This window comes from Drosophila navojoa, chromosome 4, assembly GCF_054131105.1.
Source record: "Drosophila navojoa isolate 15081-1374.11 chromosome 4, UAZ_NAV_1.0, whole genome shotgun sequence".
In the NCBI taxonomy this organism is placed as follows: Eukaryota; Metazoa; Arthropoda; class Insecta; order Diptera; family Drosophilidae; genus Drosophila; species Drosophila navojoa.
This window is the reverse complement of record NC_142892.1, coordinates 15,028,844-15,048,411: the sequence shown is the minus strand read 5'-3', so window position 1 is coordinate 15,048,411 and position 19,568 is coordinate 15,028,844. Positions and strand designations below refer to the sequence as shown.

The 19,568-nt window shown below is 39.0% G+C and overlaps 1 protein-coding gene across 3 annotated transcripts in view; it reads right to left on the bottom strand.

Moving 5' to 3' along the window:
- SPoCk (secretory pathway calcium atpase) overlaps window positions 1–19,568 on the bottom strand; it is a 59,285-nt gene that overhangs the window by 9,658 nt on the left and 30,059 nt on the right. Inside the window, exons 1-3 of one of the 3 annotated variants that reach the window (XM_089259345.1) lie at window positions 8,987–9,100; window positions 7,768–8,061; window positions 1,214–2,927 (exon numbers count right to left, since the gene is read on the bottom strand). In XM_089259345.1, coding sequence (XP_089115471.1) covers window positions 1,214–2,927; window positions 7,768–7,791 — 1,738 coding nt within the window. In that variant the 5' untranslated portion in view covers window positions 7,792–8,061; window positions 8,987–9,100. Of the gene's footprint in view, window positions 1–1,213; window positions 2,928–6,465; window positions 6,540–7,767; window positions 8,062–8,986; window positions 9,101–19,568 lie in introns of those variants that run through there. The other 2 variants (XM_018101603.3, XM_089259344.1) reach the window with 2 other exon arrangements.

Genomic DNA, 19,568 nt, shown 5'->3' with positions numbered 1-19,568 from the left:
ACAACATTTTTTCTTGCAGTGTAAATTCTTCAAGTTTTTGCACATTTTTCGCAGCATGCCTCAAACGACTCGTTGGCGGTTTCTATTTAAGCACTTATATATGTATGTATATGGTTAAACTTAAGATCCTTGTAGTTAATGAAAAACTTGCGCTCAAAGTGCATTCCAGTTGTCATCAGCTCAGCTTAGGCAAGCAGCCGGCAAGCACTTTGCACTTTGCTGGCTAAAATGTTATGCAACTTTCGCAGCAAACTTCCAAGTGCCACACTCCTGGCCAACTAAATAGAAGCGCTTCAGTACGGTTGTCACATACGCTCAGCAGCCCGGCGGGCGCAGCCAGGCAACCAACTGCCTCCCAATTGCATCCCAAACTGGGAAACTTCAACTGAAATTCGCTGGGACGGAGCTGAGAGCCAAGAGCTGCCAGCTGGAAGCAGGAGTCGGCATGCAGGAGGCTGGAGACTAGAGGCAGGAGACTGTGGGAAGGAGACTGTAGGCAGGAGTCGGCATGCAGGCGGCTCAAAACTTTGAGCAGCTCTTCAACTGACATGGTTAATTAATTCTGTTTGCATACTTTTAGGCCGTCCGGCTGGACGGAATAGCTGACTCACATTGTGTGTGTGTGCGTGCGTGTGTGTGTGACCCTTGACTTTGGACTCTCAGCCAGACATGCATAGCATACACATCCTACTCGTGCAACGTCCAGTCTTGAGAGGAACACGGCCCCACTAGGCCTCGTCGCATAAATTGTGCTGATTTGTTGAGGGCGGCGCACTTGTGGGCGTGGCTGGCACTTTGAATTACGCAGCGTTGACAAATTTATTCGCATAGTTTCGGTGCTTCACTTAAAGCCAACAAATTGTGGCCAAGCATGAGCAGAACCGAAACGAGTTTTTAATTGAGTTTTAAGTTTGCGGCAATGGCCCAGGGAAAGAAAGCGAATCTGACAGCTCAGCGGGGATAATTTTTTGGCTTATCTCGCATTTGAATTGAATTAGGCAAAAAGTTTGCCGGAGCACGATGAAGAGGCAGGGGCGGGCAGGGGGCGGGCAACATAAACGATTTTTAACTGAATTTGAGAGAAGAATGTTTAAAGTTCAGAGAGCGGAATCGAGCGGCTAATTGACAGGATGATAAATCTGTAACCCTAGAGTCCTAGACCAACAGCGTCTGCTATATTTAATATATCTGTTGCTTTGCAACTTCAACTCACCGATAGCCATTGCCGTCTCCTGGGCATCGCCGGTGACCATCTTGACGCGCACGCCGCTCTGCATCAGCAGCTCAATGGACTCGCGGACCAGGGGACGCGGCGGATCGGTGATGCCCACCAGGCCGCAATAGATTAGATCCTGCATCGATTTGCCCTTGGCCAGGGCCAGCACGCGCAGACCCTTGCGCCCGATCTCATAGGCCTCGGCCAGGAACTCGGCCTCGTTCTGTTTGGTGAGCGGCACCGTCTGGGTGCCAAATTGGTATTTGGTGCATTGGGGCAGCAGGGTCTCCAGGGCGCCCTTGGCGAAAAAGATCTCCTCCTTGTTGTTGTTGTACTTGTGTATGCACTTGACGGCCATCATCTTTTGCTCGGAGCTGAAGGGATACTCCTGGATGCGCACGTAGTTCTCGGCCGTGGCATACATGCCGTTCTTCATGGCAACCGCCACCAGGGCGCCCTCTGTCGGCTGGCCGAGGAGCGTGCCGTTCTGGATGTACGCATTGTTGCAGACGGCGCCAATCTCGAGGAGGTTCGTGATGTTCGTCTTGGCCATCTCTACGTTGTTGCAGTGCCGAATGTGGATTTCGCCCTGGTCGTTGTAGCCGGCGCCAGTCACGTCCGCCATGTAGCCATCGGAGGTAATGATGATTGTGGCGGTCATTTCGTTTTTGGTCAACGTGCCCGTCTTGTCCGAGCAGATGACATTGACGCAGCCCAGCGTCTCCACCGTCGGCAGTTTCTTGACAATCGAGTTCCGCTTGGCCATGCGCATAACGCCCAGGGCCAGGGTGACGGTGACCACAATGGGCAGACCCTCGGGTATGGCGGCCACGGCCAGCGAGACGCTGATATTGAACATCTCGGAGAGCGGCTTGCCCTGCAGCCAGCCGAGCAGCATGATGACGCCAATGATGAGAAACGAGTAAAAGCTCAGTTGGGCTCCCAGGATGTCCATAGACTTCTGCAGCGGCGTCTTGGGCGCCTCCTCGGCCTGCATCATCTTGAAGACCTCGCCGAATTCGCTGCGCTCGCCGGTGCTGACCACGATGCCCTTGCCGTTGCCACAGCGCACCAGGGTGCCCATGAACGCGATGTTCTTCATGTTGCTGTGATCCTTGACGTTCGTGTTGTTCAGCAGGACATCGGTTATCTTGCGCGCCGGCTCCGTTTCGCCAGTGAAGCTGCTCTCGTCAATCGAGAGATCGACGGCATCGAAGAGACGCACATCGGCGGGCACCCGATCGCCCACATTTAGGTAAACCACATCGCCGGGCACCAGCTCGCGAGCCAGGAACGTGTCGAGGCGACCCTCGCGCAGGCAGTGGCACTCTGGCGGCACCAGCTTCTTCAGCTCCTCGAGACTCTTCTCGGAGCGGTACTCCTGTATGAAGGCCACCGTCACCACAATGAGAATGGCAATGGTTATGCTGACGGCATCGTCGAACTGTTTCATAATGACCGAGACGAGCGCAGAGCCCAGCAGCAGCAGAATCAGAGGATTCCTGAACTGCTCAATGTACTTCTTCCAGGTGGGATCCTCCTCGATGACATTGAGCTCATTGTGCCCAATGATCTTGGCACGATATTTCGCCTCAGTCCACTTCAAGCCGGTGCGCACATCAACCTGCAGACGTCCCGCTACCTCAGAGGCGCTGTGCGTCGATGACTCGGAGGTAGAGAGCAGCATTTCGGGCGTTAGGGTTAGACCCGTCTAAGGGAAATGAGAAACAGAAAGAGTTGATATATAAGTGCATACAGAGGAATGGTTAATATAGTGGCGATATAGATATGATATGTGTTAGTTATAAATACCTATTTAAAAGACTTAAGCCTAAGAGATATTTGCAGTAATATATACTTATTAAGCATATGAGCAAGCAAGCCATGTAAAAGCACCTCACCCTATGCATCCTTCAATTAGTTTAGATAATATAAATCATAGTTCCGTTTCCTTGCTCATAAATCCTCCCTTCCTGCCTACTCTTTCTCACTCTGCATAGAAGACCTTTCCCTTAACTGAGTTTTGTTTTGCAACTCTCCCACTCGCTTACAAATATTATTGATTTTTCTTTCGGCAGGCTCTTCGTCTCGAATTCCTTCTGACCGCACAGCTGGCTTGGCCTGACAACAGCTCGCATTTACCCATCGCAGCTCTTTCACCACTTGCAGCTAATTTGCACTCGTCAACAAGTTTGTAATCATTCATGCCGCTGCACAAAGCCAGACAGACAAAGCCCCCAAGCCCCTTTTCCACATGAGCTGCTCTCCCTCTACCACTCTCTCTCTCTCTCTTTCTTTTCGTCTCCGGCTGCAGCTGTCATGTCCAGCAGGAGTTGGCGTCAGTTAAATTGCCACCCACTCGTGATTTCGACAAGCAAATGGCTGAAAACGTGACTTCCTGGCATTGAAAACATTTCTTATTTTAATTCCATTTTTTGTACTCTTCATATTTTTTCCATAGATGTCGCTCCCTATTTCCCGAAAAAGGGTATTGAGTTTGTCTCTGCACAGCCCGCACCCACAATATATTCACGTATGTGTGTGTGCAGGTCGTAAATTTTAGTCACTCCGTGTGCAGGCAACCAAAGCAGGCAGCCAATGTGATATGCAGCTGTGCTGGGAATTTTCAGGACTCTCCAGCTCTGTGGCTGCGTTTTAATTTCGAGTGCTCTCAGATTTGGTTGAGGTTTTATTGCACCTCTGCTGCGAAACGCACAATAAAATATTTAACTAGATTGGGAATACGCAACTACTAGCTATGCATAACTTCGTTAGTTAAGGTATTTTTTAGGGTTTATAGAGCCGTTAACTTCGCTGCCCTCTTAACCCACTCTCGACAAGTGAAACTTACAGCTGAATCTCGCATGAAGTCAGAGCGCTTCGTGGGCACTCGATTAGTAGCCAGCCGACCCAGGGGATTGCATTTATCTATTTACTGAATGCAGCAGCATTTCATTATGGAAACTATGAAAACTATGCGGTGTGCGTTTTAATTAAAATGCAATTTTAGATTGCCTCCAGCCGAATGTACTCAAAAGCAAAGCAAATGAGTTGTAATTAAAGCGCTCGCTGCTGCTCCAAGCGCATTCTGCTCGGCAATTAGAACATTCCCAATTGCAGTTAAATAATTTATATTAATTAGGGCCAACAATATAATGGCCAGTAATATGTAACCTATTCATTAATAATAATAAATTTAAGCAAAAATAAACTAAGTATATAGTAAGTAATATATATAAGTAATATATATATAAATATGACTAGAAGATTTTTTTGTTTGCTCTCAAATAATTATAGTGATTTTTAGCTCTATTGGATTTTGTTAAATTAATTTCACGGGCCACAAAAATTGTGCAATTCCCATTTTAAGTGAGTTCTGAGTGGAAGTTATTATCGGTATGTTTTTTTTTTTGGTTTTATACGTCATTTAATTGTATACATTGTGCGGCTAAAGCGCAAGCTAAACACTCTAAACTAACTACAGTCAAGCTGTGCTATGATGGACACGAAAAACCCCTTTTAAAATTAACAAAAGGGGCTTTCAAATGAATTTAAATTTAAATATATAAATAAAAAATAAATTTAAAAATTTTAGATAAAAATAAATATAAACATATAAAATAAATAAAAAATAATAAGATGGACAGGAAAAACCACTTTTAAAATTAACAAAAGAGGCTTTCAAATGAATTTAAATTTAAATATATAAATTTAAAATAAACTGAAATATTTTAGATAAAAATATCTTAAATAAATATAAACATAAAAAATCAATAAAAAATCAAATAAAATTATAAAAATAAATATAATTTTTAGTGAAGCTGCACTGTTTATTTAATTGTCTGTTTTGTTTGGCTGTGTGAGCGTGACTCTGAAAGTACTTGGCCAATTGGAATATTTCAAGCAGATAATTGCGAAATTAAATTTGCATTTTGGAGAATTTAGCTGCTGGTTTTATCAGATGGCCAATGCTCCATTTCTACCCGCAGCGCAATTTCATCAACAAGTCAAGTTGCCCAACCGAATTTTGGCTCGCGGGCAGCAATAAATTAAAAAGCCAGCCAGAGCCAGAGACAGCCTCCGGCTATATATGAGAATAGAATGATATATGGTTGGGGGCAAGAGTTGATGTGGTCTCTTTACACATGATATTTACTTTACCCTTTGCGACACTATGAAATGGAACAATATTTTGGCACATTTCACACAATTTAGATTAATATATTATATATATAATTGAACTGCCTTGTTTTCCTATGCAACAGGTCAAAATACATTCAGTTGACTGTACCTATTTTTTAAGAGAAGATTAATGTATTTAATTATAATTATTTAAAAAAATAAATAAATAAAATTAAAACATAGTCTTATAATCTACTCCGACTATATATATTTTTTATGGGAATAAGTCACGCTCAGATGTGATGCTAAAGACCTCACGTATTAGTTTACACTGCACAAAATCTGACTTGGACTTTTCTTACTCTTAACTCTTTTTGCCCGCATTGAACTTTGCTCTCTTGACAGTTGCCCGCCCACCTTTGCCGCACCTGACCTTTACTTTGTTTCTCTAATACTTTTCTGTGTGTAATCAACTGTCATATACAGAAAAAAAAAAAAACTAGTTAAAGCTATCTAGTCTTGCGTAGCTCCCAAGGCAAATATGTACTTAGTTGCGGGTCTGCGTTTTCACTGGAATTGAGTAATACAAATGCTCCATAAAACATTGTAAAGTTGAAAGACTTGTTTGGCCCAAGAGTACTAATCATAAAAAATTGAAAAAAACCTGGCTTAAAATTATATAATAATAGATGAATATCTTTTTCGTTCACGTTAGACATTAAAAATTATCTTTCATTAATTAATTATTAATGTCATTTAGCTAATTAATATTACAGCTTTTATATCAGCCATTCACTCGGTCTTAAAATTGCAATCTGTACCAGCCGGTTCCATCCTCCTCTCACTGCCTTTCTACATAAACAATCGATTAGCATACAAACTATAAAATCAGTAAATAGAACCTTTTACGTTTGAATGCTCTCCCATTGATTTGCTGAGCTGATTAGCAATGCTAAATTATAATCATTCCCAACTCAAATTAAGGCGCATGCAAACACGTGTGGTCGGGCAAACTAAAACCCAGTAGTTCCCCAGAACAGGAAAAACTCATTCTCTAATGACGGGACGTACACAATGTGCTTGATCATCATATTTATTTATCTTTATTCTATGGATATATCTGATACCTGATCATCATCAATGTAGATGCTTATGGCACGTCTCGTTCTAAGCATCTTGCAAAGCTGCTCCCAGTAAAGCTCTAAAAATATTTGTAGGTGATTGATAACCCGTTCACCACTTGACCAAAATAATATTAATCACCATAAACAAGACAAAAGCAAGTGATCTAGACGAATGTTTACGACTAGGTGATACCCAGTAAACAGTTTTGAATTATTGCTGTGTATGATAAATGATAATTTAAGATTTTGGAATTCAAAGATAAGAAAAACAAGAAAGAAAGCTCTAGTCGAGACTGCTCGACTACGAGATCCCCTGAACCCTACAAGCAACTGATATTTCAAACTGATATTTCAAACACACACTCATACACACACACACACATGCGTACAAACAAACACACGCACACACACGCATACAAACAAACACACGCATATACACACACTCACATATACAGGCGATTGCACTTGGGTTGCGCTGCAGTGTTGGCAATATAATGAAAACTTATTTGTTGAATAATTTAATTTCTAGATGTACGATCGTAATGAAACTTTCAGAACGTAATCATAATGTTAAAATGTATGTGTATACCGAAGCACAAGTCTCTAGTATTTGATATACGACTTTTACAAAGATGAGGGTGAGGGGGTGGATTTAGAGGTGGGGGGTAAATTTTAACAAAAACCGAAATTGTATAAAATACATCTTTATGTACATTTTAAATTTGGAGACTCTAGCTTGAAAGATGTAGGAGATATAATTATTTAAGTGATCTTCGATAAGGTTTTTTATCGATAAAAAAGTATCGGAATGAGTTATCGTTTTTTAGTGATAAACTCGATATCCGCGTGATAAATACGGACATTTTAAAAAAAAGTTGAAGTCTCTAGCTCTTATATCTTCTGAAATCGACGCGTTCATACATACGGACGGACGGACGGACGGACGGACGGACGGACGGACGGACAGACAGACGGACAGGGCCAAATCGACTCAGCTTGTCGCCCTGATCAAGAATATATATACTTTGTGGGGTCTGCCACGCCTCCTTCTGCCTGTTACATACTTTTAACAAAACCATTATACCCTGATTTCCCATTTTCAATGGGTTCAGGGTATAACAACACTATTTTTGGGTGAAGTATTGGGAGACAGACAGGGCTGAGATAGAGTATATAAAAAGTAGACAACTGAGAAGCAACATTATTCAATCAACTGATTACAGGGTATTTAGTTTAAAGATAAAGAATAACCAGCACCAATAACTAGTAACCAATAACCAGAACCAAATATTAAATGCCACTTACGTCGGACGTATTGATGACAATCATTTTGAGATAAAGCAGAAACGATGACGTCGATGAGATGAATTGTTATCGTTAGTGCGGGTTCCGGACCCACTCACTCGACATTTAACAAATGTAGGCGACACCACAAAAATAGCACGCTAATCAAAACTTCGCCTCTTGCCCAGGGACCCTGCGTCGAGGGTAGTTTTTACTCTTTATCAGTATTTATTTGTTTAATTGTGAGAGAGCTTTGGTCACGCGCGAGATGCGAACATGAATAATAATATCATATAAAAGGTGCATATGCATCTACTATAAATATACATAGGTATAAAGAGAGTTTTTTTTATTTTTTAATTTTATTTATATGTGTACATGTATGTATATACATATATAAATATTATTTTATACACAAGTGTCGTAAGTAGCAGCAGGCAATTCTTCGGAAACAATGCTAATAATACGTTTCCATATTTAATTTGACGTAATGGCTATTGATATGCATGTTGAAGGCTTGCTATGTTTCATGGCAATGAAATATAAAGGCGAATACAGACACATATAATTTTAAAATATATTTAAAACTATATATGCAATGTATCATTTGAATAACAATGGAACTCCTTATGAACGCTTTTCTTATCATTGATCTTAGCAAAAAAAAAAATCGATAAGAAAATATCAAATAGATTTGAATCAGGCGACGCCGTGGGTCATTGACAGCTCTCAAAAACACACGTACATTGATATTTATAAGCGCCTATCGCATTATTATTCATCAATTTCATATTAAGAGTTTCACTTCTATGAGAAAGCTCAGGGCGCACAAATAATTGTTTCGCTAACTCGGAGCACGTCACGAAGAATGTTTCCAATAAGACAAAATGTAGACTCACTCCAATTGGAGCGATCAACAGCATGCGGTGGTATGCCAGCTGAAGATATGCACACACACATACATATATATCTTTAGATATACACATAAACACACATCACATTGGAATGGAACATATGTATGTATGGAAGGTATTTAAGTATGTATGGATGTACATATGTATGCGTCGTTCAGTGACGTCAAGTTTCAGAAGAACTGTGCGAATTCTTTTCTTCTTGAGGAGTATCTACAGAAAACGTTAACGTGGCGGGTTAATCGAATTCAAAATGTTGCTTTTAATATCATTTGTATGAACCACTTTTATTTTAGATGAACGTTAGTTGACTTGGCACAGGAGTTTACACTTTGTTATCTTATGCTGATGCTTGATGGGTTATGTTTTTTTTTTTTTTTTTTTGAGGAGCGCTGCCGGCGTTGCAATTGAGAGGCTCCGAACACGACTAAGCAAACATTTACCTATTGTCAGACAATAAAGCGGAAAACGTTGCTATAAAATTGAATTGATGTTTTCTCTGATGGGAGTACATATTTGTGATAAATGGCTGGGAGATACGATATGTGCAGGTATGTAAGTATGTACATTGACAGGTAGAAATAGCCAGATAGAACGAGCGACAATCATGGACAACAACAAATAGCGGCATAAAAACAACGAAGAGAGCAGCCAGACAGGCATTTATACATTATAGAGAGCATAGAGAGACAGAAAGAGAGAAAGCAACACAGCGAGAGCGCGCGCTTCAGACGTTGTCGGTTTTTTACTCACGCGACGAATGGAATATGAAATACCACTTGAAGCACTCGACGGAATTCAATAGCTTGTTTTCTCAATTCGATTTGTAATGCACTTTCTTTTGCGTTGCCTATATTTAATTTGTTGTTGTTTAATGCTTGGCACCACGCAGTCCACAAAAAACGTAATTACGAATTATAATTCAGCAAAGGGAACGTGTACCACGTACAACGCACAACGGCAGCAAATATCGAACTGAGGCGGCAAAGCTGACATGTCAAGAGCATAGCAGCTGGAGCATGAGAGCGATAGAGATGGAGAGGCGCTGTGTGAGCGAACGTGGCAACAAGAAGAACGCGCGCAAATTAAGTGAGCGCAGAGAGCCTAAAAAGTACGCGTACATTGGTAATGAGCACTTTAAATTTGCAGAGAATTGAATGGTTAATGTTATTGCAATTGATATGCATTTATAAACAAATTATATGTATATCTATTTATAACACTTTTTTGTTATATGAATCTCAAAATAAATTTTTCGTAGACAAGTAAAACGTGTTTATGCAGCAAAAATAACACAATATATACCACTGTAAGGAGGCAAATACTAGTCATCTTTCTGCAGGTAGTCTAGAGCAAAAGAAAAAGAGAGAGAGCGAGAGCGATAGCGAAGAACGCCACTCAGAGAGAATTGAACAAATCCACCAAAGAAAAATGCAAATAAAAAGAAATCAGCAAAAAGAGCGAGAGACCGTGGGAGAGAGAGCAGGAGAGCGGATATTTTCATTGAAATGATCACCAACACATACATATGTATGTATGTATTTAAAGCATTTACAAACGTGGAGAGCTGCGACTCGCGACACTCAGCAATCTTATTGGAATACATTGTTTGTTTAAGTTAGTTGGACCGTGTCTGAGTATGGGTCAAGTTCAAGAGATAATAAAACAATTATCGAGTTGTGAATCGGAAGTTGTATACGCATATAAATCGGTAAATGCCAGTTTTGATTACAATTGTTTTGTCTTATCTAATTGTTCAATTCGTAAAATATGACATTTCTCTGGACTCGTCAAACAGTTTCTCATTGTTCCACTACAAATTCTAATTAGCATGCAAATTGAAACTAGATTTATGTATATCCCATAGACAGCTACATGTGTTTATGACATTATGCAAAAATACAACAATGTAATTTTTAAATTGTATTTAATTGTAAAGATCTTACTATTTCCCAGTTGGAAATAAAATAAGAAAATCTTTAAGACTCGACTGAGTACAAAACTAAAAGCAAGTCATTAGTGGAACTCTATCCACCCTTTTCCTGTTGTCAACCTGAGCAGCAAAAAGGTCTACACCTGTTGATTAATGCTACAAGCACTTTTTACCCATCTCCACGCGACTCGCAACAAAGTTTTGTGGCTGTTTCGTTTTTCTTTGAGTGCGCAAATAATTAGGAAAATTTTAATCATGCTAATCAACTCAGGTACTTTCTCAGGACAAACACAAACCCAACCCAGCCCAACCGAACTCAGCTCAACTCCTTCCAAGTTTGCTTGGGTTTTTTCTTATTATTTTTCATCTTGCAATCCTATTTGCCGGTAAGCTTTTTACGAGCTACTTTTCATGATTCTGGGCGGAAAACAACTTTGACTAATGATGCTGTCTCGACGGACGATTTTCCAGCTCTGCCCCTCTCTAACTCTCACTCTCTCTGCCTTTCTTTTAGAGAGACAATAATGGGGCAGCGTCGTGAGGTCAAAGGCAGTTGCCACAAACTGTTGGCGCTTCTTGCAAGTCATTATTAATGTACGTCGTTTACTGGGGATCCTGCAGGATGCCACTGGAATTTTGGGGCTTGTAAGGAGCGTAGGAGCGGCTGCAGCAGGTGGTCCCTGCTTCTATACGAAAGTTGTGTTGCGCTAAGTTGCAGCCATTTCTATTGCCACCAAAGGACGCTTTTTGAGCATAGCTGCAACAATTTCCGGCATCAATTGCCACAACAAGGCACAGTGGTAAATAATGTAGCTGAATTGTATTCTATATGCATTTATCAGAGCTCAAATTTAATAAAATATGTGAAACACCAAAGAACTGAAACTGAAATTGACGATAAGAAATTGAATAAGAAAATAAAAAAATAAATAAATAATATATATTCGAAAAGTAGATAAGAATTTGAAGGAAAAGGTAATTAGAAAATAATAGCTATAATTATAGATATGTATAAAAAAGATTGTTATAAATTTATAGATATATTACATAAAAAAAAAGTTAATTAAGTTAATTAAGAATAAATATAAATAATACATTTTATATTTCTCATATATAAAACATATAAAACTACAATAAAGAACATAAAAGCTAAGTGGGAAATATATTTATCAAAAGCAAATATACTACTTTTATATAAGATATATCATAGTATGACTAAAATCATTCAAGGCGCTTAAAAGTTGCCTTATTAAATTGAAAATCAAAACATTCATTGAACAAACTTTTTAATAAACATTTGAAACCGGTAGCAAAAAAGTATATTGAATGCTTCGCATTATTAATCATAAAGAGTCTTTGAGCATTAAATTTAAAACATAGTTCCTCAGTTCGCCTCGCCACAGTCAGAGAAGTCTGAAGTAAACCTCTTTGATTGGTTGCCTGGCGACGACTGTCAACAAGGATTGTCTTCCGTGAGCTGCTTACGAGTTGCAGCTGTGGCCAGAAGTTTGCTTTTGTTTTGAGCATAATTAAAATAAACTAAGTTTGTAGCAGCTAATTGGCATACATATTTTATGGTCATAATGAGAATTGAAGGAGCAGCAAAGGCATAGCCAAATCCCACACACACACACACACACACACACGTGCAGTAAATCAATTGGCTAGATTGTGAATGCATTTGTGTTGACAGTTGTCAAGCATTTTCTAGCTCAATAGCTGCAATCAGAGCTGGCACTCGAAATTGGAATTGTTTATTTCTGCCTCTGTGTGCGGCTCGGGGCTCTGGCTGAAAAATGCCAATCGTTCACATACTATAGTATATTGTCCTGCTGACAGTTAGTCTGCCTGGCTGCCATCAGCCGTATTGTATTGCCATTGCTGAAATTTGATTTTCGATCCCCAAAAATCACACTTCAATGCATTCGTTGACACTTCAACGAGCCACAAGCAGCCTCGTTTGTTGTGCAATTCAATTCAATTTCCAGCCAGAGTCTCTCGCCTGTCTGTCTAGCTGTCTATCTGGCTATCTGCGTCTGCTTAGGTTCGCTCATTGCTGGCCAAATTATGCGGCATCGCATTTCACGACCAGAAACCATTTGTTTATTCAGCAGCTGTTGCATTACGCACATTCACATTTGATTGCGCTAAAGCCTTCTGATTGAAGCGCAATCAATGTGATCCAAGAGAATACGAGATAAGGCTAAGCGGAAATGCTAGAGAAAATGTTCTGATAAGATATTTGGCTGAGGCCAATAAGATTGTGAAACGTTCTCCATGAGTAGCCGAAGCGCATTTATTTCTCAGGCTCTTAAAGCAGAAAACTTTCTACAATATAATTTAGCCAAATCTTTTGCAGGCTTACAGGCTTACATTAAATATCACTTGTTTTATAGTCTAATTGATTCCAGTTCTAATCAATCATATTCAAGCTCCACTTTAGCTGCATTTTAAAGAGCTGAAAACTTTATTATCGCTGCAGCACATCAAATCGCATTTTTGGCCACTAAATCACCAGAAAAATAGAGGGGAAAAAAATAGAACAAATGGCTACTAGACGAGACGCATACATCATCCGAATGTAATCGTTCACAGTGGCCCCGAAAAGCTAACGTGCACTCTGGTGCCCCCAAAACGTAAATGCCCCTGCGGTCCGAGCTATGCGTTACTTAATGGTCAAGAGCGAGGCACAAACTGCTAGCCCTGTGGCATAACAAATGGCGAACAAGTGCGCCCATTATTCTAGCCCCCGAAACTGTGAACGTGGATCCATGGAGCTTGTGGCATTCAGTTTATTTTGTTTGCGTAGCAAATGTCGTGTAAAAGCTGAAAATTGTTGAAGCGCCCCAAGAATCATCAGCTACAGCAGAGGCAGAGGGAGTGGCAAAGGCAGAGGCAATGCCAGTGGCAGCATCAGTCGTGGCCAAAACTACGCAAATTTTGAGCTGACTAACGAGCTTAACGGAAATGCAAAAGAAAATGCACAAAAAAATAAAGGAAAATTAAGCTGAAAATTTGTTAGAAGAGCGCGTAAAAAAAATGTGGGCAAAAATGATTTGGTGTTCAATAGAAATACGAGTAGATCAAAAGTTGAGGCCGGGGCAAATAAAGATATCGAAGCGATGAATAGCTAAAAATCTACATAAATGAAAAAGGGAATGAAAATGAGAATGAGCATGAGCATGATGAAAGGAAAAACTTGTAATGCAAAGAAAATTAAATCAAATTATGAGAGAGCGACTCTTGGCGAATGCAAATAAATAATGAATGAATTTTTGCGCCCCTAATCTGAGCCACAAAACACAATTTGGAATTGTGAACAACTCATAAATTCTCAATGCATTCAAGGAATTTGAGCACTGTTAACTTTTTAAGAGCTGAAATGATTTATATATATTAATATTAAATGTGTATATGATGTGTAGGAAATGCCTGTCATGTTTATATATATATGTATGTATCAATATCTTGACAGTATGGATACATCTCTTGGCATATCGCTTTCTAAGGCTCTCGCATTAACAATGGGAACTTTGTTAAGCTGCTGCTTAATGTTTGTTAAGCAGCTTATTCTAATGGGGAAGCAACTGCAGTGCCCTTGGCTCATGTTGCGGCACTTGCCACATTTTCTGCGCCATTAAATGCAGCTCAGAGCCAAGAGGTTCAAGTCAAAGCTAAATAGAGGCATGTTTGGCTAAATGCCTACAGGCAGCTATATATTTTTTTCTTTTTCAAGAGTTTTTTTTTTTTTTTTTTTTTGCTTTTTGTTTCGGAGCTTGTTTTTCTCAAATCAAAACCAAAACCAAAACCCAATTGCTAGCAATTCACATGTAAATGCCAACAAATTCAATGCTTTGATTTGCCGTTCAATTTGTTAGCAAGTTGCTGCCAGATTTGTATGCATGACTGCAACAGACTGCATTTAGGGCCTGGCGCTACAGCCGTTACGATAAAGGGCTTACGATAAGAGCGGTTACGATAAAAATGAAACCTGAAATTTGTGAACACGGTAACGATGGAACTTCTGAATAATACATAATATAAATAAATACTACATAATAAATAAGAAATAGTTTATAGTAAAAAATAATAAAAATAGTAAATTAAAGTTTTTAAATAGATATGTTTAAATATTAAATAATAAAGATTATATATTTTACAAAAATCTTGCAGTTTTAATATTTAAAAAATCATAATTAGCCAAAAATAATTAAATAAAATAATAATATAATACATAATAAATAAATAATAACTATAATATAATAAACATAATAAAATAAAAAATTAATAATAATCCCTAAACATGACTAAATATTCTTAAAAATAATAAATTAATAAATTTGAATTTAAAATATGATTAAATTAATGATACAGAACCATAGATAATAAGTCATTTCAAACAAGAATACATAAAATAAATCAAATAATATAAACAATAAAAATAAATATTACCAAATTGTTAAACGTTTAACGCAGTTTGCGCTATCATCAAATTTCTAAATAAAATTCAAATGAAACACTTATTCATTTATGAATGCAGTGCAAATTTATTTAAAAAATAAACTTCTTCATGAATATATATGGCAGATTTTCCCGAATACTGAAATGCCGAAGCACGCAAATTTGCATTAAAAGAGAGGAAGGAAAATATAGAAAATGCAGTTGAAATATGTACATACAAATATATGTATGAAAGCTAGAATGTATGTATATAATATATGTGCATATATAGTGTGTAGCTCAGTGACTCTGCCTGCCTCTGCCTCTGCCTCTGCCTCTGCCCCTGTCTCTACCTCTGCCTTGCTTGATTGTGTGTGAGCTAGGAGAAAAAAAAATGTTTTAAAATGCGGGCTGTTCCTGAGTGCCAGGGCAATTACATGCAACTTCCCTTCTCTCTGCTTCTCTTTTTAAGTGTTCCCATTCTTTGGCAAACTATTTGTTGGCTTTTTCGACCACCTACCTACCTACCTAGCTTTCGGGCTGCACTTTATGCAAGCATAATAAATTTGTGAACCTTGCTTTGTTTTACGACACATTTCTCCTTGCTGCGCTCGCCCAGTATAAAGGGTGTCGAATTGAGTGAGTTTTGGTTGCGGTAAATGCAGCAGGTAGAGCGTATCACTCCGTTTCTTTCTTGATAGATCTTTAGATATACTTAATAGCAGCTCTAATAAAATTGATCTGATATAAGTGTGAGACCTTTTCAGTTTACTTCTCTTCATCAAAAGCGTCTCTCTATGCAACTCTCCTACCAATACTATCTTCCTTTAAAATTACTCCTTACACAATTCCCATCTCTATATATTATATTTCTATGCCACTTTCTTTAAACTGTCAAACACATCTTCTATGCAATTCTCATGCAACTTTGTAAGCATTCAAGCAGCATTAGCCCAATAAAAGGAATTCATCTTATATCATGTGTTTTGTTATCTAATCATGCGCTTCCAGCTGACTAGACACCCATTATACTTGGGGTTTTACAATGCGCGCATACACACGCACACACATGCACACACGCACACACACACACGTAAGCATTAATTCGCATTCAGTTTTCTTGTCATTTTGTGCACTGCTCGTTGCTTTCTTTTGTGAGAGACCTTCAAATTACAAAGCCCGAGCCAGTACAATGTCATAATTACACTTACTATGTGTTAAGCTCATGTGTGTGTGTGTGAGAGAAAGAGAGAGAGAGAGAGAGAGAGAGTCTTTCCCTCTCTCTGTATGTGCAGAATGCACTTCTTAAAGCTGAACCGACTATTCCATCGATGGGCAAACATGTTGAAAGCAAACGTTGAACACTCAAAATGAGAAACAATAATGGATTGCAATGGATTGTATTTACATATGGATTTGCCAGGCAGCCAGCCAGCCAGCCGAACTACTATGGAGAGCAGTTACGATATTGCACAATGCAGCGCACTAAGTGGATGGGAATCCAAGCTTTAGACTGGAGGCAGTCGCAACGACCCCGCCCACTAGTCGCCGCACTAGTAATGGAAACGAATAAATCTTGAATGCCTCAAATATTTGCTATATGCGACGCTGTCATGTGTGTAGAACAGACTGTTGCACGGATGCTAGACCCAGACCAGGGTGCTGTAAAACAAATTTCTATACAACACTCTGTGTAGAGGCGAGAGAGAGAGAGAGAGAGAGAGATGGGGAAATAAAAGAAATCACCAAGTTACAGTTGCCGCTGCCGTTGCCGTTGCTGGTGCGAGGCATTCAGCACCATTATAATAGTTTGCAGCGCCTCCAGCACGAACTGCAGAAGGCGTCTGAGGGGGAGACGGAGGCGGAGACGTAGCGTGGACTTAAACTCACTTTGACACTCGAGAGCCGCAACGAGATAAAAATGGCTGCGAGTCCAGGCAGAGCAGCCAAGCACCCAGCCAGACGTTGCCTTGTCTGGAGCTGCACCAGATGGTGGGCGTAGGTGTTAGGAGACAACAACAGGCATTGCATGCAAACAGCGAACTTTCTGCGTGCTCTTAAAATAATATATAAAATATGCATTGCAAGAGCTCAACTAGATAACGGCATAATATTATATTGCGCATACGCCGCGTGGCCAGCAGCAAATAGCATAATCTGATTAAAGCTAAAACGATATCCGTTGCAGCTAAAGTGGCGTAAACTGAGTGTTGAACTTGATCTTTAAGATCAGCATATCTATTGTATATAAGTATAGTTCATTATTATAGTTATATTATTATTATAGTTCACAAATATTAAAAGGTTTCTAAAGCACATTTCTCATACAATCAGAAGCAGATTCGACTGTAACTGAACTTAGTCAAAGCTTAAAGATTACTAAGTTGCCCTCGGTCACAGCTTATGCTGGCATGCTCTCCCATCTGCCATACTCATTATTCGATTACATCAATTGAAGGTCTCGTCAATTTTCAGCTGAGGTCATACAGCCAATGGCAGGGGCAAATTTTTGTCATAGCGCTGTCAATGCAAATCAAGCCATGGACCACGCCCACGTTGCATTATTCTTTTTGCTGGCTGTCGATTTTTGTGGCAATCTGTTGCGAAAACACAACGAAACGAAACGAAACGAACAGAATGTTGATAAAACACAAATGCTAAACGAAGTTGCCTGAAAAATGCAAAGCGGACGATTGTTGTTCCTGCCTGCTGGCATTGTCTGTTGCAAGCTTCATTAGATGCACGTATCCGGCAGAAGCAGGAGGAGGGGGAGGAGTAGGGGCAGCATCAGGAGTAGGAGTAAGAGCAGCCTCAGCTGGAGGAGGAAGAGCAGCAGCAGCAGGAGAAGTAGAAGTAGGGCGAGCAGCAGCAGCAGGAGTAGAAGCAGAGTAAGAGCAGCAGCAGCAGGAGGATTGGGACCAGCATCAGCAAGAGGAGTAGGAGTAGGAGCATCATCATCAGAAGGAGGAGGAACAGTAACAGCAGCAAGAGTGGGACCAGCATCAGCAGGAGCAGGAGGAACAGCAACAGCAGAAGGAGTGGGACCAGCATAAATACGAGGAGTAGGAGTAGGAACAGCAGCAGCAGGAGTAGGAGCAGCAGCAGAATATAGAGAGAGCCACAGTTGTACGAGCACAACGCAAGCGGCACTAATAGATGTGGCATTCAAATTTATTTCCAATGTATGTGCCACAGGCAGTGGCACAGTCAAAGTCGCAGTCGCACAGAGTTCGGAGAACGAACAGAAGCAGCAACTGCGTGACACTTAAGTGACAATTTAGACGACACATGAGGGAGCCAAAACACAATAATTGCAGCCCGAAAAGGAAGTGAAATCAGCTCGAAAGCCAACGGCAACAGCAGCAGCAGCAACGGCAGCAGTTGAATTGATATATTACGTATACGCCGCGTGCGACACACAGAAAATTGTGTATTAAACGAAGCAAAGCAAAGCGTGAGACATAAAAGAAAAAAACTAAATAAAAGTTTACAAAGCAAATAAATCACACATAATATATATTTATACATGGAAATTAAATTTTAAAATATATAAAAAGCGGATTCATTAAGTTGCAAATAAATGTAAATATAAATAAAATGTATATACATTAAGATAAAAAAAAAAATTTGAATTAAAAAAAAAATATATATATACATTTTTAAAATATATAGTCCCTTTTTATATATATATCCCTTTTATTATATATATATATATTTGTATTTTTTATATAATTTTTGTATAATTATTATTTTTTTTTTTTTAGTTTATTATTTTGTATATTATACTATTATTATTATTATTTTTATTAGTTTTTTTTTTATAATTTTTATATTATTGTATATGTAAATAGAATCAAGTCTAGTTTACGATTATTAAAATCAAATATACAGTTTAGCTTGGGGCAGATGCGAGTTGTTAAACAAATCAGCATAATTTATTTTGCCTTTGGCAAGCTTAAACTTTTTGTTTAAAGATTTAATTTATAAACGAAATAAGCATAATATATAATATCAGACTGCCTATAAGCTAAAAAATGAAAATAAACAAATACTGAAAAATTGTACCCATACATATAATCAAATATATTTGCTCTCTGTATTTAAATAAGGTAAATACAAAAAAAAAATATATTGGAAAAAATTTAACTCAAAGCGCATTAAATTTGCTGTTGCTAGAGTACATATAAAAAAAAAAATAAATATATGTAAAGTATATATCTATATATATTTATATATATATTTATACATTTACAAATTTATACATTTACAAATTTATATTCCTAACGAAAAACTAACAAACCATTAACTTCCTTCTTCAAGTCAACTCGATTGCAATAATCGTTGAGCTCGGCCCGCAAGCGTGAATATGAAAAGTTTATTAAGCTCTGTGTTAAATGCTCGCACACACTTTATTATTGAATGTTAAATGGCATTGAAATTATTTAATAATCGTATTGGGGCCAGCATATGGTGAGCGAAATCAGGAAGTGAAATGAAATTGGAAATTGCAGTGGCAGTTGCAGTTGCAGTTGCAGTTG